General features: G+C 39.8%; 1 protein-coding gene across 3 annotated transcripts in view; it reads left to right on the forward strand.

Annotated features, from left to right (window-relative positions):
* The first annotated feature begins 2,809 nt into the window (after positions 1-2,809).
* Pclo (piccolo presynaptic cytomatrix protein) overlaps positions 2,810-26,190 on the forward strand; it is a 270,157-nt gene continuing 246,776 nt past the window's right edge. For all 3 annotated transcript variants that reach the window (XM_075956228.1, XM_075956227.1, XM_075956229.1), the window contains exons 1-2: positions 2,810-3,179; positions 8,972-10,628. In XM_075956228.1, the coding sequence (XP_075812343.1) occupies positions 2,941-3,179; positions 8,972-10,628 (1,896 nt within the window). In that variant the 5' untranslated portion in view covers positions 2,810-2,940. The remainder of the gene's footprint in view (positions 3,180-8,971; positions 10,629-26,190) is intronic.

The following is a 26,190-nucleotide window of genomic DNA, read 5'->3' on the forward strand; positions in this document are numbered from 1 at the left end:
AATGATAATTGCAGGAACGTGGTCAACTGGATGGCTTTCCAAGGTATTGTTTCCCAGTCATGTTTAGTTGCTAACTAGCATGTTATCCATTACATTGTAATCCATGTAGGAAATTGAGATAAGAAGCGAATGGGAAGACTTCACTCTCTTGAGCCAACACTTTAGGTGACATGCATGAGTAGAGGGTTTCAGAAACTCACTTGTTTCCCGATCACCGTGTCAGGCAGAATGAATTAGAGCTAAACTATTTTCAATTAAATACAGATTTAGTAAAACGTCCTTAGTGTGACTATATAATGAGCATATAATAACAGATTCTGCGACGGGGAGAATCACCAGTCTGTTTACTCTATTAAATTGATAGCCCACCCCTGGAAAACAGGGACTTCCGTGACATTCGATACCCCTTGAGTTCTGCCCATTCTCCACAACCTGAATTGTACTTCAGATTTCTAATGATTCACACAAAAGGAAAGCACTTGACTCTGCTTTAGTGTTTCTGTTCCTATCAAAGTGGGTAGAGTGTTTACATAGCAGGCATGAAGCAGGATGTAGTATCCCAAGCACCCCATAGGAAGCAGAAGATATTCAAAGTCACTCATAGCTACGTGACCAGTTCCATGCCAGTCTGAGCATACTACATACGACCCTGCCTCAAAAACAAAACATCAACAACTCACCTCCAAGAACTAACAAATTATCCCCAAATAGAAAATTAAAAAAGAACATAGCTATCCAACACCCGGCATTTAGAAGGTCCTAAAGATAAAGTCATTTTTGAAAGTCAACACTCAAAATACGTCCTCCGTTCTCTGGTTCTCTAATCTCATTTAACAGTCCATTTATTTCCTCACCATACAGCTCATTTTCATTTTCTGATGGCGTTTGCTTCTGGGGGAGGGGTGAAAAGGAAGAACACTTTGCGAAAATGGGCCATGTATTACTCCGACCTTACAAGTTCCAATATTCTTAGTCTGCATAGAGATCATCACTGACTTTTTTCTTAATATCTGGTGGGCTCCTTTCCATCTTTCAGGAATATATAAAAATTAATGGGATTTTTTTCTCAGCTTAATCATTACTCTAAAGCTGCAGGTTGAAGCTTGTGGTGTGTGGTTGTGCATACGTCAAATAATATTTTATTCCCACAAAGCCTGAGAAAACAGTTAACATGTGACTCTCCCCTTTCCCTGTTGGTTATGATTGTTACAAATTTCCATTCAGTGTCCACTGTGGAACAGTCGCTGGTTTTGAAAGAGAAGTACTACAGGATTTAGGATTTTGTTTTTAATCATGTTCTTTGAAGTGTACTCCCTTTAAAAAGCTTTAGCATATTCTATTTGCCTCCAGATGGGATTATCAGGATGTCTGATTGCCTAGGATTAATTTGTTTATGAGAATATCCTCTTTATCTCAAAGAACTACTGTTACAGCTTTGACTTTGGAAGTGACATCCCCAATATATTATCAGAGAACCAAAGTTTGATCAGTTTCTAAGGACACAACAAATAATGCATTTCCTCTATTGAGTAGCCATTTTTAAATTAGTAAGTGTAGCCAGAGATGGTTACAACTGTGCTAAGAGAAGTAGAAGCCCCAGAGTTACTACAGAGAAGAGATTTTTTTTTTTGACAAAACATGGAAACTTAATTTCTGAAAGCCTGTTCAAATCTGTTTAATAATTCAAGTCTGATTCTTAGCTTTTGGTCTCTTTAAGTTCAAACGCTGAAGCATTAAATAAATTTCATGAAAAAAAAATTTATATAGCAAATTTGGAGTTTCATACTGAGCGATAACTGAAATAATCTTTAAGGAAAGGAGCAGAAAGTGTGTGTGTGTGTGTGTACGGTGGTGGGGTATTATAAACGTAGGCATTTCTGTTGCTAAGCAGCTGTGAGATTAATGGGGTTTACCTACTTCTCTACATTTGTAAAATAAAACAATAAAAGGGGTGGAAACCATGATTTCCAAGTTTCCCATTACTGTACAACATACTTAACAATCTGATGCTTCCTAGGTGAACAATTTCCCATAATTCTTTACGTTGCTGTAGTTCCCTGTGGAGTCAGTGCAAGATATAAGCATCTGATTTCTTATCTATTTACTAATTTATCACTTTGAAATGTCTTCATGTAATGGTCTGGGAAAGTTCTAGAAGATAAGGGCCATTTTATCTCATCCTGGGAAATTTACCTCAAAAGTAGGAAGATTCTTCCTCTTCCATCTCTAGCTACCTGAACCTTCCTTAGGAGCTTTAAAGAACCTTTCCCAGTCCCCAGGGGGCGGCGGGGGGGAGGGGCAACACAACCCCCGAAACGAAACTACAAATCCCAGGGGGCAACGCTGCAGTCATCGCCCCGCCCAACCCCTCCCGCCCTTAAACGGAGTTCGCGAAAACTCAGACCGAGACATCCTGCGACACGCCTGGGAGAACCTGCGACACGCCTGGGAGAAGCGTCCGCGGCCCGCCCCGGCCCTTTCACCGCGGCGTCGCCCGGTGCCTTTAAGCCGGTGCTGGGGCGCCGACGCGCGACGCGACGCAGGGCGGGGGGGGGGGGGGGGCGTGGCGGACATCACCTGTTCGGGGCGGCGCACGCGCAGTGCGGGCGCGGCGAGGGGGCGGGGCGCGGGGCGGGGCCGACGGCGCCGGGCTGGCCGAGCTCCGCCGCTCCCGGGCTGCTCGGGTGCTGAGGCGGCTACCGGGAGGCAGGCAGCGAGGAGCTCGCCCTGGCGCTGTCCAACATGGAGGAGCGGCCGGCCGCGGTCGTCGCCTGCGGACCTCGCTGAGCCCGCGCTCATCCCCCCCGCCGCTGCACCGGGCAGCCGAGAGGGCCCCGATCCTCCCGGGCTGGGCAGCCTGCACGCTTCGGGGCGGACCCCGGTTTGGCGGGGCTCGGGCGGCCGCGGGCTTCTGCACCGGGACGTGTCCCGCCGAGAGCCATGGGCAACGAGGCGAGCTTGGAAGGGGAAGGGCTCCCCGAAGGGTTGGCGGCGGCCGCAGGCGGGGCTGGCGGCTCGGGGAGCGCCCTGCACCCCGGAATCCCAGCCGGCATGGAGGCGGACCTGAGCCAGCTGAGCGAGGAGGAGAGGAGACAGATCGCTGCTGTCATGTCAAGGGCGCAGGGGCTGCCCAAGGGAAGCGTCCCCGCGGCCGCTGCGGAGTCGCCTTCTATGCACAGGCACGCACAGCATGATGGAGAGGTCCAGGCATATATATATATACCGCTTCCCGTGCACGTATGTGTGTGTGTGCCCGCGCGGTGGTACATATATGTCGCCTCCCTTCATTTTATTCTCCCTAATGGGGTGGCGATAAGGCGATCATAAGCTTTGGATGGGCGGAATAAAAATGATGCAGTGTAGAGTTTCTGGTGGGATAGTCATGAATTGCGTTCTTGGAATTGTGATTTTTAGGGTGTGATTTTAAATTTTTTTTTAAATGTTTGGCCTTTTGTAACCTTTTCCCTCTAGGGTGGTGTGGAGAGATGCCCTACAGTGTTTTACTAATCTGGAAATCTTCCATTAATACATCACAGACGTGTTGGAAAATGGATAGAGCTGGGTTGCGTGTTTACCTGTACGCTTAAACCTCCTTAGTGTTCTGAGGTCTTTTTCTCTGGAAATGATGTGTAAATATATCTGCAACAATACCCTTAAGCCCCTGGAGGTGACTGGTCCTCCATTCCCAACCTTTCCCCAGAGAACAGGAGCTGCCTAGGTAAAAGGCATAGAAGAAATACACCTTTTATATTCAGTGAGAGAGGCCCTGAGATATTTTGTGACATTAAACAGATGGTTCGGTCACAGCAGAGCAGGTGCTGTACATGTATTTCAGAATTAGCATATGGTGGTTTTTTAAAACCATTGCTCTGTTTTATGCAAAAATGACTTTCAGTTTATGGAAGATGGGAATTTGCATTACCTTGAGATTAGGTTTCAATCCACACTTAAAAACAGGATAAATAAATGACAATTTGCACAAGCAATTATAAAAGCTAATCTGTAATATTAACATATTCATTTCCTCTCCAGCTTTCCATTTCCCCCCTTTCTAATGAATGAGTTGTTTTCTAATTAGATACCAAGAGGGTATAATCATGCTTTCTCCGCCTTTATTATTGTAAACAAACCCTTTCACTTCACATCCTTAGGCGGAACAAATAGCTATCCATGGTCCTGAAACATCCTTTTACTACTTAACGGGACTTACACGATCTTGACTTGAGGTATCAAAAGTATGAAAGAGCTGGATGTATAGGTAAAGAATGTTCTACTTCATAAACTTAAAAAAAATTCATCTTAGCTGCCAGCATGCTAACACACAAATGCTGCTTTTTCCAGTTATCACAATAAACCTATCACAGGAGAAGATTAAGTTTCTTAAGGGTAGTGATCTTGAAATGTTGAACTCTGTCGGATGAAAATCCCTATTTAATTCGAAAGAAACCACAGTAGCGTGAAAATTAGCCCCAAAATTTAAAAATCTTTTATTGTTGAAAACTAGTAAACGCTTGAAGCTTTTCTTAAATAATTTATAAGAGGAGCTGTTTTTCTCTGCTTGCTAAAATCCTGCCTTTGAAAGAAAAAAAAATGTTCACTAAGAGTGTCATTTTAGGATCATAGTGAGCAGCAGGGCTTTTCTTAGCCAGATCTCTAATTTTTCCAGAGGGGCCACATGCAACAGGTCTGGCATGGTTGCAAATACGACCGAGATCATTGGTGTTTTACCTTTGCTTATGGACAGCAAATGGCTGGAGAAAGATATCTGTCAATATAACCGCTGCTTTATGTTGTGTGTGTTTGCAGTATGCTTTCAAAGTTCCTCATTAGCAACCGAACACTTTGGCATTGTTATTATTCGGCGATTTCTGCCCCCAATTGCAATTGGTAAAGATTTGTAAAAGATACACAAATATATATATATATATATATATATATATATATATATATATATATATATTTTATTTTCTCACACACATATTTTGCCAAGGTAGTTTTATAAAGTATACTTTTGGGAAAATATGCATTACATATAATATTGAGAGATCCACTTGACCTTGCCATTTAGACTTTTAGGATCATATTAATTAAATATACGTGCATATAAAGGTCCAGATTACTTCAGATTTTTAGACTTTTAGATGCATGCATTAGACATGGCAGAATTTATCTATCTGGCTTTACTTTTGAGAAGTAAGGATTTTCAGCTCCAGGACTCAGGTTCTTAGTGCATTGATTTTTTTGTGACTCATAGGAAATTAATATGCATTTCACTACTCATGTATGTCTCATGTTCCTGGATTCTAAAGAAGATAATAAAAACCTGTCTTACCTGTTTTAGGAAGTCATTCTGAGGATGACTCAAGTTCACAGGGACATTTTGCCGGATTTTTAATAGGAAGGAGTGGAAGATATAAGCATGCTAATCTCAATGCCATCCCTAGAAAAGTCTCAATTATGGCTCCACACAAGCTGTGTGTTGTATGCATTGTTAGAAATGCTAATAATACAAATTTTATTCCTTTACATGTGAATAAGTGAGAGTCCTCACAGAAGCACCCTCATTAGGAGGCTGGAGGCCCAACTTCCTTACCTAGTTTTATGACTTTGAATTTTTCTCTTAGCCTTTTAAATCCTATGTCCTCTCTAGGACATATTCACTTATAAAAGTGAATAGCTCTTTCTTAGGTATTTTTATTTCTGATATGGAATATTTTATGTGACTCAGCACTGTCAAATTAAGTGTCATTGACTGTTGTTGTGTTACATTTAAAAACATTTCATCATTCCAGCTGGTTCAGATTTTTATATTTGCATATGCCTGAAATATCATTTTATCCAAAACAGCTTCTCTCTTAACTTATGAAAGAAAAGTTCTAATCTGGGAATAGCATTAGTAAAATGAAAAAAAAAAAAGGATGTGGAATTAAACACAAATAATTTAGGCTAGAATCAGAATAAGGTTATGAACAAAATTTCTTCTTGACATTGCTTCATTGTAGACTTAGGGAAAGACATTTTTATTTCTACTGTTCACTTGTTTCGTGAAGCTGGGATATGAGAAGGCCCTACCTACTGCACACTTTTTTTATCCCAGAAGATAAAATCTGGGAGTTGATGGTTTCCTTTGGTGCTCCTCTGAGGCTCCCCTACTGAGTGGCCATCTGCTCCGCTATTTTTGTTTGTTTGTTTTTCTTTTACTATAGAACAATAGGTCAAGCCGGGTTCTTAAGTGAATATGGGAAGTATACATTTAAAATCTTAGAAGACCTGTAGAAGACTTTGCAGGGAAAGGAACTCAAGAAACTTTAATGGAGAGTGAAGCAAGGACCTGTTGCCTTCCTCCATTGGTTCTCACATTGTGGCCCATCCATTCATCCACGGATTCATCGAACATTAGCGCTTTTCTCCTACTTCCAGCCCTGATGCTGGCAATAAAAAGATGGGTGAATGTCCTCTCCTAGCTCATAGTTCAGCGTACAAGCAGAGTTTGCATTTTAGTTCAGATTTCAGTAGAGTGGCTGATAGGGCAAACGGTTCACGGGATCACTTTTTCTCAGGCAGCTTTACCTTTTTGTTTGGCGTCAAGTCGCTATCTTGGTGATTTCCTTTCTGTTTTTCTTTTTTACTTGAATTCACATACTGACAATCATTAAAGCCAAGTTAGAATTTGGGGACGGTCTTTGTGGCTATGCATGTCTTTTCTGACAGCACAACTTAATATTTCTGGGATATTTATGCAATTATAATGTATTATGATGTGTAGCACATGCAGCTTGTTTTCAATTTTGATGTTTTCTGTTACAACAAATATTTGGTATTTGTGAAGCTGGTTTTTTTCACTTGCTATTACATATACATTGGATTAAGTGAAGAAGTAGTGTCACAAGACACAGATTAAGATAATTTAATAGTATTTTCAAGAAATGACAATAAAAATCAAGAATATATTTCCTTGGCCTTTGTTTAAAGGTAACTTTCAAAGACCACATACAAAGGTTCAGTTTGGTGAAATTCCCAATAATTACTTATAATACAGGCACAAACTCTACCAAAGTCCTTTCAAGGGAGTTTTGCATTATATTAACTCGAATGCAGAACCAATTTTAGAATAATGTCAAAATCTAAACAATGTATCTCTTTGGAAGTAACCTATGTTCAGTTATTTATGGTGACTCTTCTGCCTTCTGATGGCGGTTGGGGGGGGTGCAGGTAGGGTGTCCTAGGAAGACGTTCTTACATTATGTCCAAATGCACATATATAGCAATGACTTTAAAAAAACATATCACAGCGCTTTGAGTAATGACTCAAGAAATAGCGTTGGGTCTCTTTTAAAATTAAGGCCTTGGAAACATAGTAAAATATTTTCTTAAAAAAAAAAAACCGCTTCCTGGAGGGACCATCCCAAACTCTTCTATTGTAGTTAGCATTGATAGTATGCAGTCCTGGGATCCATACAGCACTTTGGATAATACGGGCAGACACTGCACCAGTGAGCTACACTCTACCATATTTAGTCACTTTATTACGTCATTTTATGCATATGTGCCAGTGGAAAAATATTTTCACTCAGTCTTTGCTACTAGTAACACTTTTCCATTTCTTTTCACTCTCTCTTAGATCCTGATTCATACTGTAAGCATTAGGGAAGTCCTGAAGAGAATTATTAAATACCACAAAGTTCACAATGTGTGGCTGTGTCCCTAACTAGCCTGTTTTGACAGAGTAAAAGATGTAGAACTCTTTGGGGCCATCTTACATTTCAGGTGCTCCCGAATCATGCATTCTTTTTCCTTGTTTCTTTCAAACAGAAATATGCATTTTTCCAAATAGAAAGGGACATTGATGAAGCAAAACTCCTTATCTGTTTTTCCCCACTGCTATAGTGTGGAAGGAAATCAGTGCACTTTTGTTGCTGACAGAAATGGCTCATTCAAAACTTAACATACCTAATATAACAACATATCTGTAAATACCTGTCTTAATCATTCAATTCAGATCACTTAAAACTGATCATATTGACAGGTTGTTTTAAAAAACTGTCATGTAAAGCTTCTTGTTACACCTGTCTAGCAATATCAGTGATAATAGATAAGATGATTAAACAATGTAGCAATCGCTAAATGAAGTGATTACATGTTTTCTTCCACTGAAGAAAGTAGTAGCACTTTTCAAAAATGGGGCCATAGCTGGTTCCATGCTGCTTGGCTATCAGGTTGTTATCTCAAGCTACTTGAAGTCTCAGCTGTGATGCTGCATAAAAATTCCACATTAATATTTAACTATTAGAACGAATAAAGTAATATCGGCCTCGCACAAGAAAGTTTGTTTCTCAAAGAAGTTTAGTAACTAACATACAAATCTTTATAAGGCTTAATAAGGATAGTGCTTGATGGGTGTTTCCATTCCAAGTAGAACAAAGCAAAATTGTGTAAAGCATTAGATTTCTCAGTATGCTAAAAAGGTATCATTTAGCTCCATTACTGCAGGTCATCTAAATATTACAGTGTGCCTTAGGTAACTACGAATTATGGAAATTAAGTAAAAACAAAACTGGCAAGCTGTTATATTTTAAAGCAACTTCTTAATTCTCTTTGTTTTTCCTTGACCATAAGTTTTGATCAAAAAGGAGACATAGTCATGTATGACATTACGTACTAGAGATAGTCAATATGGCGTTACCTTGACAATGCAGTTTTACTTTTTAAACTTATATGTTATAGTCTAATAAATATATTTATCTAAGTTTATATTGTTTATCCACATAAGTTTTTGTCACAAAGAAGCTGCTTTTGCTATACTACCTTGTTAAAATGTCTACCCATTCAAAAAAGTATCAGACTAGGAAAATTTTATGTTCCATCTAGGCTGCAATACGAACTGGGGCTTCATACGTTCGAGATATAAGAAAAGAATAACCTTAAATATTGATTTGATTTGAAATAACTTCCGCTGTTTTCAATTTTCCAGGAAACAAGAGTTGGATAGTAGTCAGTCTCCCAAACAACCCGGAAAGCCCCCGGACCCTGGGCGTCCCGCTCAGCCTGGACTCAGTAAAAGCAGAACTACAGACACGTTTAGGTCGGAGCAGAAGTTGCCTGGAAGGAGTCCGTCCACTATTAGCTTGAAAGAATCAAAGTCCAGAACTGATTTTAAGGAAGAGTATAAGCCTAGTTTGATGCCTGGTTTCTTCTCAGACGTTAACCCTTTAACTGCTGTCTCCTCTGTAGTAAATAAATTCAACCCTTTTGATTTGATATCGGACTCTGAGGCATCCCAGGAGGAAACAACAAGGAAACAAAAAGTTGCTCAGAAGGACCAAGGGAAATCAGAGGGAATCACAAAACCTCCCTTACAACAGCCCTCACCCAAGTCGGCTCCGAAACAGCAAGGGCCAGTGAAGGAAGGGATACAGCAGGACCCCTCTCCCAAGTCAGCATCTTCCCAACAAGCAGAAAAAATAAAACCACAAGCCCCCAGCACAGGAAAGCCTTCCCAGGCATCTTCCCAGCCTCCGCAGACGGATCAGACAAAGCTGCCTATTGAAAGAGATGCAGCCAGGCCTCAGACTAAACCTTCAGAACCAGGAAAGCCTTCCCAGCAGAGCCCAGCCAAAACACCAGCTCAGCAAGCAAGTCCTGGGAAATCTGCAGCCCAACAACCCGGACCTGCAAAGGCCACAGTCCAGCAGCCAGGGCCAACAAAGTCCCCAGCTCAACCTGCAGGGACAGTGAAGGCCCCAGTGCAACCTCCAGTGACATCCAAGCCGTCAGTGCAGCAGGCTGGAGTGGAGAAGACTTCATCTCAGCAGCCCGGGCCAAAGCCTTTAACTCAAACTCCTGGTCCTGGAAAGATTCCACCAGGGCCAGTAAAATCCCCGGCTCAGCAGCCAGGAACAGCAAAACTCCCAGCTCAACAAACTGGCCCACAGCCTCCAGCTAAGGTACCTGGGCCTACAAAGACTCCTCCAGCTCAGCAATCTGGACCTGGGAAGACACCAGCTCAACAGCCAGGCCCAGCAAAGTCTTCACCTCAGCAACCGGTTCCAGCAAAGCCTCAGCCTCAGCAGCCTACCCCAGTGAAACCCCAGCCTCAGCAGCCAGCTCCTACAAAACCTCCACAACAGACCACTGCAGCAAAGCTCCAGCCTCAGCAGCCCACGCCAGCAAAGCCCCAGCCTCAACAGCCCACCCCAGCGAAGCCCTCAGCTCAACAGCCCGCTCCAGCGAAACCCTCAGCTCAACAGCCCGCTCCAGCGAAGCCCCAGCCTCAACAGACCACTCCAGCAAAGCCCCAGCCTCAACAGCCCGCTCCAGCGAAACCCTCAGCTCAACAGCCTGCTCCAGCGAAACCCCCAGCTCAACAGCCCGCTCCAGCGAAACCCTTAGCTCAACAACAGCCTATGAAACCGACAAGCCAAACGGTCTCTGGAAGACCTCTGCAGCCACCACCTACTTCTGCAGCACAGACTCCAGGACAAGACCTCTCCAAAACCATCTGTCCCCTTTGCAACACCACTGAACTTCTGTTGCATAGTCCAGAAAAGGCCAACTTTAACACATGCACTGAGTGTCAGACCACCGTCTGTAGCCTCTGTGGTTTTAACCCCAATCCTCACTTAACCGAGGTGAGTGCATTTATTACAGCCCAAGCTCCATAAGCACCCACCGGCGCTGTCCACACGTGGTGCCTGTTACGTTACTTAGGACGGCGAGTGCTTGTCTCTCTGTCTCTTCATCTCTCTCTCTCTCCCCTTTGTCCTTTTCTTTCTCCCTGTCAATTTATTTCTATAAAATATTCTCTTGCATGAAAGTCTTAACATAATGTCACAGTTTCTAAAGATGTGGCGTATAAAACAAATATGAATTTTAGGAAAGGAGCTGAACTCCTAGATTCACGGGGTTTAACATCTACATTTTTTTTAGCATAAACTGATGCTGCTTTAGGTTAAAATTGATGCTCCCACTTACCAATTTTGCTATTATTGTTGTGTGGTTTGTTTGTTTGAGTTCTTTTTTTTTTTCTTTTTGTGACAAGGTTTGCCATGTAGCCCAAGCCGATATGGAATTCTTTACATAGCTCAGGTTGCTTCTAACTTAATAATCTTCCTTCCAAAGCCTTCCAAACTGCAGGACTTTGGCATGTTCAGTCCCATCCAGCTCACATTTTAATACAACTAACTGACATAATATTTGCATTTAAGAAAGTGGATGATTATTTTCAAATTTTAAATATATTTTTAATATTAACTGGGATAGTTTTCAGTTTGTACATACCCATCCCCATTGGTGGTTCTTCTATACCCGATGAGGATATACCCCACTCATTAGCTGAGAGTCACTGATAACAACATGGATTGATCCATAAATTGAAGCTATAAAAGTAGACTCATCATTGATATCTTTATTCCCAGGAGATGTGACAGTTACGTAGCTAACTTGCCTGCTTAACCATCAAATCAAAAGGGAACCGAGATATGTAAACATCCTCACTTGGGATGACTTCTTTCTAGTTCTTTCCATTTGCCCGCAAATTTCATGATGCCATTATTTTACGTGGGTGAGCAATACTCCATTTTATAAATGGACTTGTTCTTTATCCATTCATCTGTTCACATCTAGGTTGCTTCAGTTCCTGGCTATTGTGAATAGAGCAGCAATGAGCATGGCTGAGCAAGTTTCTCTGTGGTAGCATGAGGTGTCCTTTGGGTATATGACCAAGAGTTCTATAGATGGATCATGAGGTAGACGAATTCCCATCTTTCTGAGAAACCGCCACACTGACTTCCAGACAAGTTTGCGTTTTCACCAGCCGTGGTTCTATGTTTCCCTTACTACACATCGTTTCCAGCATGAGCTGCCACTTTTACTTTTGATCTTAGCCATTTTGACAGGTGTAAGACTAAATCTCAAAGTAATTTTTATTTCTATTTCTCTGATGGAAGACGACTTAACATTTTAAGTATTTCTTTGCCAACTGAGTTTCCTCTTCTGAGAGTTCCCTACTTATATCTGTACAAAGTTTTTAAATAGGGTTATTTGTTTTCTTGACATTTAGTTTTTTTAAAATTCTTTATATATTTTGGATATTAGCCATCTGTTGGATTTGTTATTGGAAAACCTTTTTCCATTCTGCAGACTGCCACGTGGTCTGAATAACAGTGTCCTTTGCCATATAGAAGCGTTTCAGTTTTGTGAGGCCCCATTTATTAATTGTTGAGCTTATTGCTTGTGCTCGTGGTGTTGTGTTAAGAAAGTCTTTTCCTGTGTCAGTGAATTCAAGGCTATTTCCCACTTTGTTTTCTATCAGGGTCAGTGTTTCTGGTGTTTATGTTCAGGTCTTTGATCCATTTGGAGTTGAGTTTTGTGCCGGGTGATAAGTATGGATCTATTTGCATTCCTCTTGCTGGCCTGCTTCTACATACTTTAGTTGGGAAGAGAAAATAATATATAATAGGGAATATAAATCATTTTTATGTCTTGAATGTGTATATAGACCTTTCTATACCTTTTTCTAATGTTAAATCCACATGATTCAGTCTAGTAAGATTGGGTGTTAATACGTTACAGCACAACACAGTATGTTTAGACATCAGATACAACTGAATTCTTTCACAAGCTTGCAGAAGCTTTGATTTGAGTACTTTTATTCCCTGATTGCATTTGGAACAGAAAAATAGACGGGGTGTGAAGCGTCTTCTGGGGAAAAGAAGTCACATGAAAATGGAATGATAACCTAGAGCAAATGTGAAGAGACTGGAGCTGAGGGCATAGGCAGAGTTGTGTAGTCTTTTTTTTTAATTCCAAGAGGTCTGACACCTTCTACTATATAAAAAGTACGTTCGGTCCATCTGGAACACAGCTAGTGGACTGTCTAGCACTGTGTCAGAGAACACTGGAAAAACAACTCACCAACGGAAGTGATTGAGTATGGGATTTAAATAGCTCCAAGACAGAGTTCTTCACTCTATTTATAAATATTAAGTTATGAAGATTGATAGCTGTTATATTCATGCACTCACTGAAGTATAATGTATGAGAAAAGTAAGGTTTTAGGACTTGTCAAGTGCTCTCTGCTTTCTGAAGAATTTTAGTTTGTAATCGCAATGCTCACTGGTTCTGTAACCATTTAAATGAGCCAATTTTTACTTATAAAATTATAATTAATAAGAAAACAGTATTATGTTTCTTATAAATGATGAGCAGAATCATATTGTAATCAGGTGTATGTGTTTGTGTATGTGTGTGTGCTTAGCTTTTAAAATATTAGGAAAGTTGCATTTTGGTCCATACTATGCTAATGATACAAAGAAATAGTTTGAAAGATGGATGGTTTGTCCATTGAACATTTGCATTTATCTCACTTCTGTGGTAAGTCACAAGGCAATAAATGCATTTGGAAATATATTCTTCATTTATTGCTTATATCCCCAGTATTTGGAAGATAGATATTATTTAAATTTCTAATACATGAGAGGCATTCTCATAAATGGTTTTGGAATAGAGATGAGACTAAAGCATGAATTTTTGAAAATACCATGATTGAAATATTCTCCATGCATGTCTGCACCCATGAATATGATACGGACTCAGATGATAGTGATATCTGTGAAAGATAAAAACGAATATGATGGACTTATGAGTGGGAAGCACTCTTTTCCTAGTGGGTGCGATTGAGAAAAGCTTCAAGGGAAAAGTGTCTTTCCATAGAGTGTATCAGTATAAACATGAGTTCAACAGATAGAGAAGATGCAACAGGTTAGAATTTAAGCAAGAAATGCACGTAGAACAACACAGAGTGTGTTTAGGATATGAAGAGTAAACATGGGAGTGTTGAGACAGCCCATGCAAAGGCACTAAACATATTTGCTGTGCAGGCCTGACGCTCTGAGTTGGGTCCCTAGATGACACAGTGGAAGGAGTAACTGGCTCCCGAAAGTCTCCCTCTGATATCCGTATGCTCACTGTAGTATTCTCCGACACCCTGTGATTCAGCTCACTCCTCTATGTGCAGTGGGAGGCCTTTAAAGTACCTGCCCTCTCTGGAGGCTCTTGAGATAGGAGCTGTTCCAAATACATCCTGAGAAGGCCCTGGCTCCCAGCCTAGGGTCCTGGTATGGAGAGGAAGTCATATCTGTAGCTCTCCTTGCTGCTCCATTAATGGAATTAATCACGGAACACAGGCTTTCTCTTTGAGTCTGCTTCCTGACAAACTGAGTATTTACTTTCTAATTATTGACAAGGGATTCTTTTTTGCTGTTGTTTCTGTGCATTTATTTTATCTCTATCAGTGAATAGCCTCAGGCAAGACACATTTATGGACGGATATAAAGACTTGTTCATAATTCTCTCAACTCTTCTGAAATTCAATATAAGAAGACGACTTGTCACTTCCAGAACACTGACAATGAGCTAAATGATAGTGATGAAGTAGAATTTGATTAATTTATTCTTAGTCATTATACATGGCTTTTGGTTAAAACTAGATGTCTAATTAAATAAAAATATGGCTATCTTTCAAGGGCAAAACAGTAGCAAAACCAAAGTAGACTTTTATATATGTATATGTGTGTGTGTGAACCTTATTACAAGGATGAAACAAAACATGTTTTATATACTTTACTTGGGGAAAGGGATTTCACTAGTTACCCTGTAGTGACAATCCTGTCACTACTTCTGATTCAAGAGAAACGTGTGCATATGTGTGTATGTGAGTGTGTATGTGTGTGTGAAAGAGAGAGTGAGTGAGTGTATATGTGCTTGAAGGTGTCTGTGGTCAGGGTGTGTGTGTGCGTGCGTGCGTGCAGAGAGAGGTATGCTAAACAAAAAGAGTAGAGATGACTGGCACCTCTGGTCTAGGAAAAACAGGACAACATTCCCCTCATGATGGAATAGCTGAAAGAATTATAAAACAGGAAGTGTTTTTCCAATTGCTTGCTGTTTTTAGCACAGATTTTTTTTTTTGGCACTTCTAATTCTCGACAAAAATGCTGCACAATCCCCCATCTCCCATCCCCTACCTCCACTGCCAAAAATCCCCGAAGCTTACAAGTGTTGACCACCTCTCCTAAGGCTCCGTCTTTAATGTGAAAAAGGACTGGAAATAGAAGCTGATAGGGTGAAGCATCCAAAGAAGTGGGCATTGAAAGTAGCTGAGGGAGAGCTGAGGAAAAACTACCCATAGGCTTGTCAGAGGGTCCTTCACATCAGCAAATATAAACATGTAGTGAGTTCCTCCAGGTAACATGAACAACATGATTTACATGCCTTTTGAGAAAGATTTAAGAGGACCACCACCTTCAAATGTCAGTGGGCTGACTGAAGATAACAATAGAGCTGGTTAATGACCTGGAAAACAAGAACCCTTAATTGCCCCAGACTGTAGAATCAAAAACAAAAATCAAAAACCAAAACCAAACAGACAAATAAGCAAAACCCATCAAAGTTCTTCGACTACTTGAGTAGCATCCACTAAATTCCATGGATGTTCTAGATTCTGGGCATCCAGACATGAACGACATCCTTGTCTTATGGGTTAGTATTCTAGTCAGCATCACAAATAACCAATCCATATGGTGTGACAGATGGTAAAAGTGTTATAATGCAGATGAAATACAGGAGGATTTGAAGCACGATTAATAAAAACTCAGGGTCAGAAATTGGGGTTCAACTTGAAGGTCCAAAAAGCAAAACAAGGAGCCACTGGCTCTTACCTAGATTTCAGTCTGAAATGGCACTCCTGCCTTCTGGAATCTCAGAAGGAGACTGTGTGTCTTAGAGCTGTTTCCTCCCTAGTGCTGGGATTAAAGGGATGCATCTCCGTTATTAAAGTCATGCACCGCCCAGTTTCTATGGCAACTAGCATGGCTACTGAGATTAAAGGTGCGTGTAATTGTGGCTACTGGCATTGAAAGTGTATGTTACCATAACCTGGTCTATAAAGCTGACTACTGGGACTCTTTTCTTCTCAGATCATCAGTTAGTCTTCATTTATTAAAATACAGTTGAAATGCCACCACAAGGATTATGTTATGCACAGGAGAGGAATGGGGGTGAGTGCTGCGTTTCTCTTTCTCTTTCAGTTGTATGTTATGCTTTAGGGGTACTGGAGGATTTGAGGTATAAAAGTTTTAATGAAGTAGATGAGTTAGCTCAGTGAGTAAAAGTGATTGTCCCCAACCATGACAACTGCGATTCTATCCCCAGAACTCACATCATGAAGGAGCGAACCCACCTTGTAAGTTGTCTTCTGACCCCCACCCAGGAGCCATGGAGTACATGTGCCCCCATACACAAAATAAATATATGTTGGACTATGGTTGAGTGGTAATTTCAACTGAAGTTCTAATTAGTGAGTGTAGCTGAAGGTTAGAGAATGTAGAAATGAATTTAGTATTGGTGTAATTCTGAGATCAACTCATTCTCGAAATTCTCACTATAGAGTGTATTTTTATTCCTAGAAATGAGTGACACCAAGTTGTCTCCAGATAAAATTCAGTTTATTTAGCAAGATAAAAAATATAGCATTGTAAATTTATAACTCAAACATAAACTTAAAACATAGAAAGTTATGGCAACCGCCACCACAAAATGTAAAAGCAAGAGTTAGATTTGTTGGTTCCAGTGCGCCAGCCAGTCCTGGTGCTTTTACATCTAAATAGGAGGGTTTACATTTAATGAAATGGTTTTGTACTTTTTTTTAATTTATGGATTCATGTCCAAACTAAAATCAACACTGGAGTAATCTGAAGACTCTACTTGATCAGAATTATTGGTTAAAAATGTATATGATGTTATTTAAATCCTCTTTAAAAACCTCTTTACCCCTTGTAATTATGATAGTCAGATTTCTATTACTGTGATAACTACCTGGGTAGTTTCAAAGACAGAGATTTTGTCTAGTCATATTTTCTTCCTCTTCTTCCTTTTCCTCTTCCTTCTTTCTCTCCCTCCCTCCCTCCCTCCTCTCTCTCTTTCTTTTTTCTTTCATTCTTTCTTTATTTCAAGACCAGCTTTTTATTACTACAATAACAAGCTGGGTAGTTGTGAAGAGAAGGATTTTATTTTGGGTCACGGTTTTGCAGTTTCAGCCTGTGATCAATGGCCTATTGCGGTTGAACCTGTCAGGAGGCAGCAATTGTGTCAGGAACAGGTGAACGGGGAAACAACCCACCTTATAGTTGGAGAGTAGAAGTCAACAGGAAGAGGTACCAGTTCTGCTGTCTCCTGCAATGGCTTGGTCTTAGTGGATTAGACCAGGAAGGCCCATCTGTGCATTTTCATCATCTCAGCAGTTCCCATTGTGGGGATCATGCATCTATAGATAGGAAATATTTAGAAGAGTGCCCCTGGGAGACATTATAGATACCAGTTATAAGAACAACCTAATTGATGAAACTTGTGGTTCTGAATGATATGAGAATTTGAGATAACATATTTATGATGCTGTTTAGTCAGTATTATTCATCATTTTCCATCAAGGATATCTGTTGTTTGATTGGCATAGAAGTCTTAAGATAAATAACATCTCATAATTCTACGCATAAGATTTTTGTAAGATAAAAGGCATTTGTTTTATTCCAATGATCTAGAAACTCCCATGATACCTCCTTTACTATTAAAAGTAGATTATCTTGATTATAACAAAATGGGTTTGCCACGTAAACTAGTTGTCTAATGTTGTTACTTACCAGAAGAAATAATTTTTAACAATTCTGTTCACAAATATTACATAGAATCCTAGTCTTTGATGTGGTTCAATGTGAATGCTATCTCTCTGATTCCTGCATTCCTTGACTGCACTGTGTTTGCACAGTTTCATGTTATACTCGCGAGCATAGCCACTAGACTTTAAACCATTGCTTTTTTCTTAGTTTTGGCTTCTAAATGACTAAACATTTCAGATGTCTTTTTCAAGAGTTGTATTTGATTATGTTTACTCTGCTTGTTATGTATAATTACACCTAATATTATGATCTATACAGTTTAGTAATAGCAGATGTCCTTCTTTGAAAGCAAATAATTGAAGATGATGAGGTCATCAAGCTTGACTTGATGAGTGATAGCAGCACTTGCCTGTTGCTGTCCTATGAGGAAGCATGCATTTGTCACTTTTAAATTATGTCAAGTCTTAAATGCCCTTGACAAGACAACCTGTCATTATAAACATTTCAAGAATATTTTACTAAAGACAAATGTATAAAATAATCTATGATAAATTTATAATTTTCCATAAATAATGAGATGATACGGATCATCCATCACAGATCTAGTAAATAGAAATTTGAACATTGTACATTTCAAGGCGTTTACTCATCAATTTATATGGATTTTGACATTTAATATTCTTTTAATGAGGTATTGATATTTATAGAACTACTAAGCTAATGACATTTAGTTTCTGAAAGCAATTGGTACAGAAAAAGAGTCATGAAGAAGGAACCTGGTTTCTTATCTTCCTGATCACTGGTGCTGGAAGCCGCACTCTGACTTCAGTTCTGCTCTCTAGGAAAGCTGAGATCCTGTTTTACTGTGAGGGCTCCTCTGTCACTCGCCATTTTACTGGCGTTTGACGGTAGAGATTAGGGAGGTGATGACTGCCTCTGGTTACGGATAGCATGTGGAGTCTAGAAGGACAGATAGGAACTTAGCAATTTGAGATTCGATTTTGTTTGTAAAATAGAATATGTATGGAGTGAGACAGAGCGGCAGAGGCAGAGAGAGAGAGAGTCCCTAAATATAAAACAACTTACTACCTATTGTGTGCTTTTTCTAATAAATAGCACTAACTGTAAACTGTTTCATATAGAAATATATAAATCTGTCATATAGAAATATATCATACAGAAATACAATATTTGTATCACGAATTCATCAGAAGTTTTAGTTCTATACTTGTAATAAATAAATCTTAGCAACACAGTCAACTCATGGAAAACAACCTAATTGGTTAGTTTCTTCATTTGTGAGCGTGACAATAGTAATGAATTCTCTGGATTGGCTGAGGAAAGCTAAGCTTCTGTCCAAGATTCCTCTTATTCTATTGTACTGACAGAGGAAGAAGGATTTATTTCAAAACATTATCAGAAGAAAATGAATGATAATGAAAGTTTAGATTAAATTTATTTGAGTGCAAACAGAATAATGTAAGGCTGCTGAAGAATGATTTGAAACCCATTTTCCTGATACTTATCTGTGAAACGTATTTATACACCGCTGTACAGCTTTGGAATCATTTGCAGGTTGTAAGAGGCTTCCATTAAAAAACCTATGATTCAAAAGTGCCCCTTAGGGACTATGGATATTTATATGAGCTTTAATATATTTTTAGCATTTTTACCATTTTATAAAGTGTTTTTTTTCCTTCCTTGGCCAGTGCATACAAAGTTTCCCCCAGCTCTGATCTAGTTTAATGATCTGCAGCTCTTAGCACATGTTGGCTTCCTTCTTGTTTTTATGTTTTCAGCCCACGAGATTGTTTGCCTACTTCACTAGCATGGCTTAATTTTTCAAAAAATTAAATACTTATAAAATAATTCAAGAAGCTAATGGAATACTTAAACAATCACAGTTTAACTGGAGCCATTAGAAGCCATAAACTGAAAAATTGAGAGCCAAGGCTTGTGTTTCTCCATCTTCTGAAGTGTGGGAGCTTGAGAAACTGTTTAGAAGTTTGAGCTATACAATGTAAGCTCAGTTGCTGATTAGACATCCTCCTCTTGTGTGCAACTGCGATGGTAAACATGGACTCCCTTCCATAGGCAAATGCTTTCCACTCTTGAGGTGGTGGAACCTGGAAGAATGGAACCTAAACACTAGGAGGCCTAAGTCTTATGCAATAGCCAGCATTCTTCAGAGCATCAAACGATTTATACACTGAGTGTTAAGAAAGGTCCCCTGAGTAAAGTCCTCACGCAAACTGTGTATAGTAAGGAGTTTTTCCGCAGAGGCGTGTAAAGGATAGTTTAAACACTTAATTGATAGCACCAGCAAGCAATAATGGATAATGTGAAGTCAACTCACTCCTATCCAGAACATCTGAGAGGGGCTCGAAAGCACAATCCGAAAGCAACTCCTTATGTTGACAAAACTGAGGTCACAAGATTCTTCTCTAATTTTCTTGGAGTTTCCCCACAAACACTCAGAATTCCCTGCTTTGATTCCATTCTTGGACCATGGTCTGACAGAGCTATGCTTAGGTAAAAGGGGCTATAGTGAGTGTCAGATTTTCTAGTTTCAGGCAACTGTGGCAAACATTAAAACATACTCCTATCATCTGAAGCTGCAAGGATCAAGAATGGTATTGTTAGCAGCTGGTGAATGTTGGGAATGTTGCTTTGGTTTATTAGTACAGAAGTGCACATTTGACATACTTATCACAAACTGGACATAGTGGCCAAATTATTCAGCAGGAGCCTTCAGTTAGTTTAAGAGAAGCAATATGCAACTTTATGGGCTAAATAAAGATTGTCACCAAGTTGTGGAGAATATTATTACAGTTCTGAAGAATGCCATGTCTGCCTTTTAATCAAAATAAATTATGCATTGATATGCATAGCTAAGGATTATAACTACAGTGGGCCACTTGTAGTCAAACTGCTGTAGGGTGTGGCTGTCTCTGTGGGAGACACGTGTCATGTGCCCTGGGCAATGTTTGAGTAGCAGGAAGCATGACCTGCCTTGAAGCTGGAAGAGCTTGGATTCTTATTTATAAAGTCGCATTTTAGACCAGTTGTCTGGCTTTATTATATTTTCAGTGGTGTTCAAAATTGCATAAGGTTTTCAGTAAGTATTTTAAAATAAATTAATTATATAGGAGAAGGTTTTGTAATGGTTTATAGTAAAAAAAATCCAGATTTATGTATTTTCCAATACAGAAATATGAGCAACATGGTAAGTGGCCAGTCCTTTTAATGTGTAAAGATAGGAGATAGACGAATAACTGGAAATACATAAAGCTATTGCATATTTTAACTACAGTGCAAATTTTCAAAGTGGTAATTAAGATGTGGCAGACTTAGTTGTGGCAATAGGGCACGATAAACAAAGACATCCAATTCTCGTTGTAGAAGACAAGACGGGTTGCACTTAGGGAAAGGCACAGGAGCTCCCAGTGGACAAAATCACAAGCTCGGCTCAGAGAGGATGCGAGCACCAGCTTGCTGAGGAAATAGTCCATTTAGGGGTTATGATTTGCACAAAGATTAGTTGTGATGAATCAAGAATTAAACCCCAACAGATTTTATTGTGCAAAGTCACGATGAAAGCATGATTGGAGAACACCAGGGCAGCAGCTGATACAAACACCAGCAGACATCAGGTCCTGACATTGTTCTTTTGATGGTCCATTATTTCAAGTATGTCAGCTATCGGAGTTGAGCAAAGGGTCCTTTATAAATTTTAGATGGATTTTAGTTTTGTTTTAATGAAAGAATGTTTTTTTAACCATTGTTGTTTTAAGAAGTTTCCATTCTATTTTGAAGCTAAACGCATGCTTGAAATTCTCAGAGAATAAACAAGTTTGTATTCTGAAGAAAATTACAAAATAATGCTTCGAAACAGGAATGTGATTTTCTTCTGGATCTCTAAAAAAATGTACTACTGATATTATTAACTAGGTTATCAAGTTGAGTATTATTGCTATCGTAGGCCTGAAATTAAGAGTCATAATGTAATTTTTTGACAATCAGTAGTTTGTGTATAATTTTTAAAGTGACATACATTATTAATTACAATCATATATGTGATACCCACAATTAAACCCCTTGAATAATCTAAATAAGACATTGATTATCTCCCAAAGCCTTAGCTAGTGAAATTGTATTTCTGTGTTTTCGAGATCCGATGTTCAAAGGCTCAGCAGAAAGAGAATGTGGAGCCTGTGTTCACCAGGGAGATTTGTTAGGTGCTTGTGTGTGTGTCTGTATTCACATATGGAGTGGCCCAAAAGTGAGCAGAGGTGACCTCTCCCATACCTACATTTATGTAGCATATAAAGTCAGAAGTCTAAATGAATAAACACTATTAGGCTTTTCTTTTAGCCTCGCATTCCAGAGGGCTAATAGAGTTTAGATTAGCTCATTAAATAAATATGTTTCTATATCTTGAATTTCACTTATGGATTTTCTATAAATTGGCCTGTCAGGAATGTAAAAGACGACTATTTTATTATTTGTTTTGTATAATCTAGAGTTTCAGTCAGTTCAGCTTGGGCTCTGTTTAATTGTGTTATGTTCTTTCGTTTTAATACTAGCATTTTGAAAGAAAGAGTACTTCAAGGGCATGAGAGTTAAAAGCTCTTCTCTTACCACTATTCTTTATTCTGCTTTCCTCTCCATTTTATCAGAAGGATGCAGATGATTAAAACACACTGCTAGAGAGGGGTACTGCTTGTGACGGGGGAACTTGAAAGTTGTTTATGATATCTCTGTGAAAGCAGGAAGAAGTTATGAGGAATAATATGTTCCTTCGAAAAATTAGTTCTTTGGGAATTTTATGCTATGCATATTTTTAATTTCACTGCCCCCAACTCTTCCCAGTCCACTTCCCTTTCCTGGCCACCATTTTATTTTTGTTGTTATTTGTCTTACTTAAGGGGTTCTAGTGCTGTGATGAAACACCATGACCAAAAAACAAATTAGGGAGAAAAGGGTTTATCTGCCTAACCCTTTAGCATTGCTGTTCATGACTAAAGAAGTCAGGAAAGGAGCTCGGACAGGGCAGGATCCTGAAGGCAGGAGCTGATGCAGAGACCATGTGAGGGGAGCTGCTTACTCACTCATGGCTCACTCAGCCTACCTTCTTATAGAACCCAGGACCTGTGGCCCAGGGATGGCAACACCCACCATGAGTTGGGCCTCCCATATTGATCACTAAAAGAAAAAAATGCCTTACAGCTGGATGTCATCAAGGAATTTCCTCACCTGAGGCTCCTTTCTCTGATGACTCTAGCTTGTGTCAACTTGACACACAAAACCAGCTAGTACACTGTTTTTTTTTTTAACCTATGATGGCTGATTTTAAAGGCCACATATTCTTCAATGTGTGGTCATGCACTGGAATTTGGTTGACTTACAAGGGACTACACTCTTAAAGAAAATTGCCTCTATCAAATGTCAGTGTCCAGGAGCTAGGGTTGAGGTTTTGTAACTCTACCCTCTCCTGTTGAGATTTGGTCTGTCCTAAATGTTCATAGGTCTTGTGTATACTATCACAGGCACAATGAGTTTACATGAGAATTTCCCTATGGTGCCCAGAAGACACCTTTGCTTTATAATCATTCATGGACTTCTAGCTCTTGACATCCCTTTGTCCCAATTATTCAATGATCTCTGAGCCTTGGAGAAGAGTTTGTGATGCAGATGTTCCCTTTAGTACTAGATATTCCACAGTCACTTATCTTCTGTGCTTTGACCAGTGGTGAATCTTCAGGTTAATCCCCATCTGCTGGAAACAGAAGCTTCTCAGATGAAGGTGGGGAGATGTTTGATCTATGGGTATAACTGTAAGTTAGTAGAAGCAGTGTATCTGTTTCCAAGTATGGTAGTAGGAGGTAATTCCCAAGGTCAAGTTGTCTACCTACAGGCCTTTGGTCCCGAGAATGATGCCAGGTTTCATCTTGTGGAATGAAACTTAAATCCACTCAGGAAGTGCTTGGTTACTCCCACGATGTTAATGATACTATTGCACTTTGGTACATCTTTCCAGGACTGTTATTATTGTAACTCACAGGGATCACAGCTGGGTAAGATTGACGATTACTTTTCTCATCCAGTAATGTGCATAGCACCTAGAGATGAAGTTTCCACATCAGTACCAACATGATAGCTCCATCTCGTATGTCATCTTGAGCGATATTTCATATTATCAAGTTCTGAGAATGACCAATAGCACCATAAATAGCCTGTAATATTTGAGAGTATGTAGTAGGGAGGACGCTTGTTGGTTCCTGACTGCTCAGCCCTGAAATAATCGCACAAAAACCATATTCATTAAATCACTGCTTGGCCAGTTAGCTCTAGCTTCTTATTGGCTAACTCTTACATCTTAATTTAACCAATTTCTATTAATCTGTGTATTGTCATGTGGCTGTGGCTTACCCGGTAAAGTTTCAGCACGTCTGTCTCCAGCGAAGGCTACATGGCTTCTCCCTGACTCCGTCCTTCTTCCTCCCAGCATTCAGTTCTGTCTTCCCTGCCTAGCTATGTTCTGCTCTGCTGTAGGTCCAAAGCAGTAACTTCATTCGTTAATGGTAATCACAGCACAGAGAGGGAAATCCCACATCACCAATATATGGAACCTCACTGACCAACCGCTCCAAAAGAGGTAACACATTCCAGGCACTGGGATATTTATTTTGAGGCTTTGATGTCTACTAGGAGCTAACATTTTCCAAGGTCCTCACACATGGCTGTCATAGAATGAAGATACAGTCATAAGAAACGAAGTGGCAATTGTTAACGAGAAACACAGCCACCGGTGTAACTGGCAGCCAGCATTTAGCTGATAGTGGTGGTACATCAGGTACCTCTGCTCAGCCCGCTTTAGAGACAAGGGTTTAACTTTGAAAGGCAAATAAGGAAGTTAATATCTCCAGATACAAGAAATATTTGTGCCTATGTGATTATAGTATATAATTTCCAGTTTGAATACATAATTGGGGTGGCTGTCTATGTCCAGAATTAAGAGTACTAGTGAGAAATGCATGGAATCAGAAAATAAGTATTAAAGCATCGATGCTGACTGTGTTAATAGTTGTGGTACGCAGCATAAACATAAATGCCGCAGTAAGCAAAATTAAACACTTGCAATTTCAAAAGCTTGTATCAACCAAACATTTGTATGCTCCTGATGCTGAGAAGGTCAGATACACTTTGGGGGTCAGGAAAAACATAAGAAAGTCCTTTTCTACTGGATGCTTAAATTCTTTGGGGAGTTTGGAAATAGATCTCGCCATAGAATAGCTATATAAGTACTAACATAAGAACATCAGCGGCATATTTCGATAGTAAAAGCTAAAGCTAAGCACTTCTCTTGTTCATTTTCAATTTTGCTTTGTGGAAGTATACATTATTTGAGATGTGAGGGTCAATGAAAGAGAGTTGCTTTGGAGAAGTGAAAGAATAAGTGGGGAATTGTTGGAGGAAGGGCCGCTTGTTCTTCCCGGCTGCCTGGCTAGCTTAGACCTGAAGTAATCACACAGAAACTGTATTAATTAAACCACTGCTTGGCCCAGTAGCTCTAGCTTCTTATGGGCTAACTGTTACATATTAATTTAACCCATTTCTATTAATCTGTGCATCACCGCAAGGTCTTAGCCTAACAGCAAGGCTTCAGTACATCTGTCTAAGGCGGCTCCATGGCATCCCTCTGACTCTGCCTTCTTCCTCCCAGCATTCAGTTCCATCTTCCCTGCCTACCTAAGTTCTGCCCTATCAACAGGCCAAAGAAGTTTCTTTATTCATTAACAAAGAAAAGCAACACACAGACAGAAGAACCTCCCACACCAGGGAATTATCTTTGACACCCAATGCAGACATATGTAGGCAATAATTGTATCGTGACTATAGTAAAAATATGACAGTGAAATCTGGGAGAGAGAGGGCAGTGACATTATTTCTGTCTTGTGCTCATTAATCTCTCTGTTCTTTGTGGGAAATCTAACTGGCATCAATGTCAGAGTTGGCTCACAATTTTCTTGGATAATTATGTTACTACCGAGGATAATTGGGAGCTTTACCATTTGTTCAGTGTATTAAGGGACAAGATAGTGTTTATCTGTGTGTGCATATGCGTGTGTGCATGTATGTGTGTGTGAGTATGTGTTATATGCATGTGCGAACACTGTTAAGCACTGACATAAGACTCCTTTAGATACTCATCAGATATGGCTAGTAGAATTAAGTTAAAAGGAGACTCTTTTTTTAAAACATCCTAAGAGGATAAAGGGCTGTTTGTATTATCATAGTTTAGGCAAATGATTTAAACTCTTATTCTAGAAGTGAAGCAGAATATAGAAGGATGAAATGTCTCATGCATTGTTTAGAAAGTAAAAAAATAGTGTATTAAATAGATAAGAGAGGATAGCCATATGTGCTCGAAAAAAAGGTGTGCTAAGAGAAGAGCATTCTCTGAATGGATGGGCACACATGTACCCTTTCTCCTTCCCCTAACTACTTTCTGTGTCTAAGT

The sequence above is a fragment of the Microtus pennsylvanicus genome, chromosome 22 (genome assembly GCF_037038515.1).
Source record: "Microtus pennsylvanicus isolate mMicPen1 chromosome 22, mMicPen1.hap1, whole genome shotgun sequence".
In the NCBI taxonomy this organism is placed as follows: Eukaryota; Metazoa; Chordata; class Mammalia; order Rodentia; family Cricetidae; genus Microtus; species Microtus pennsylvanicus.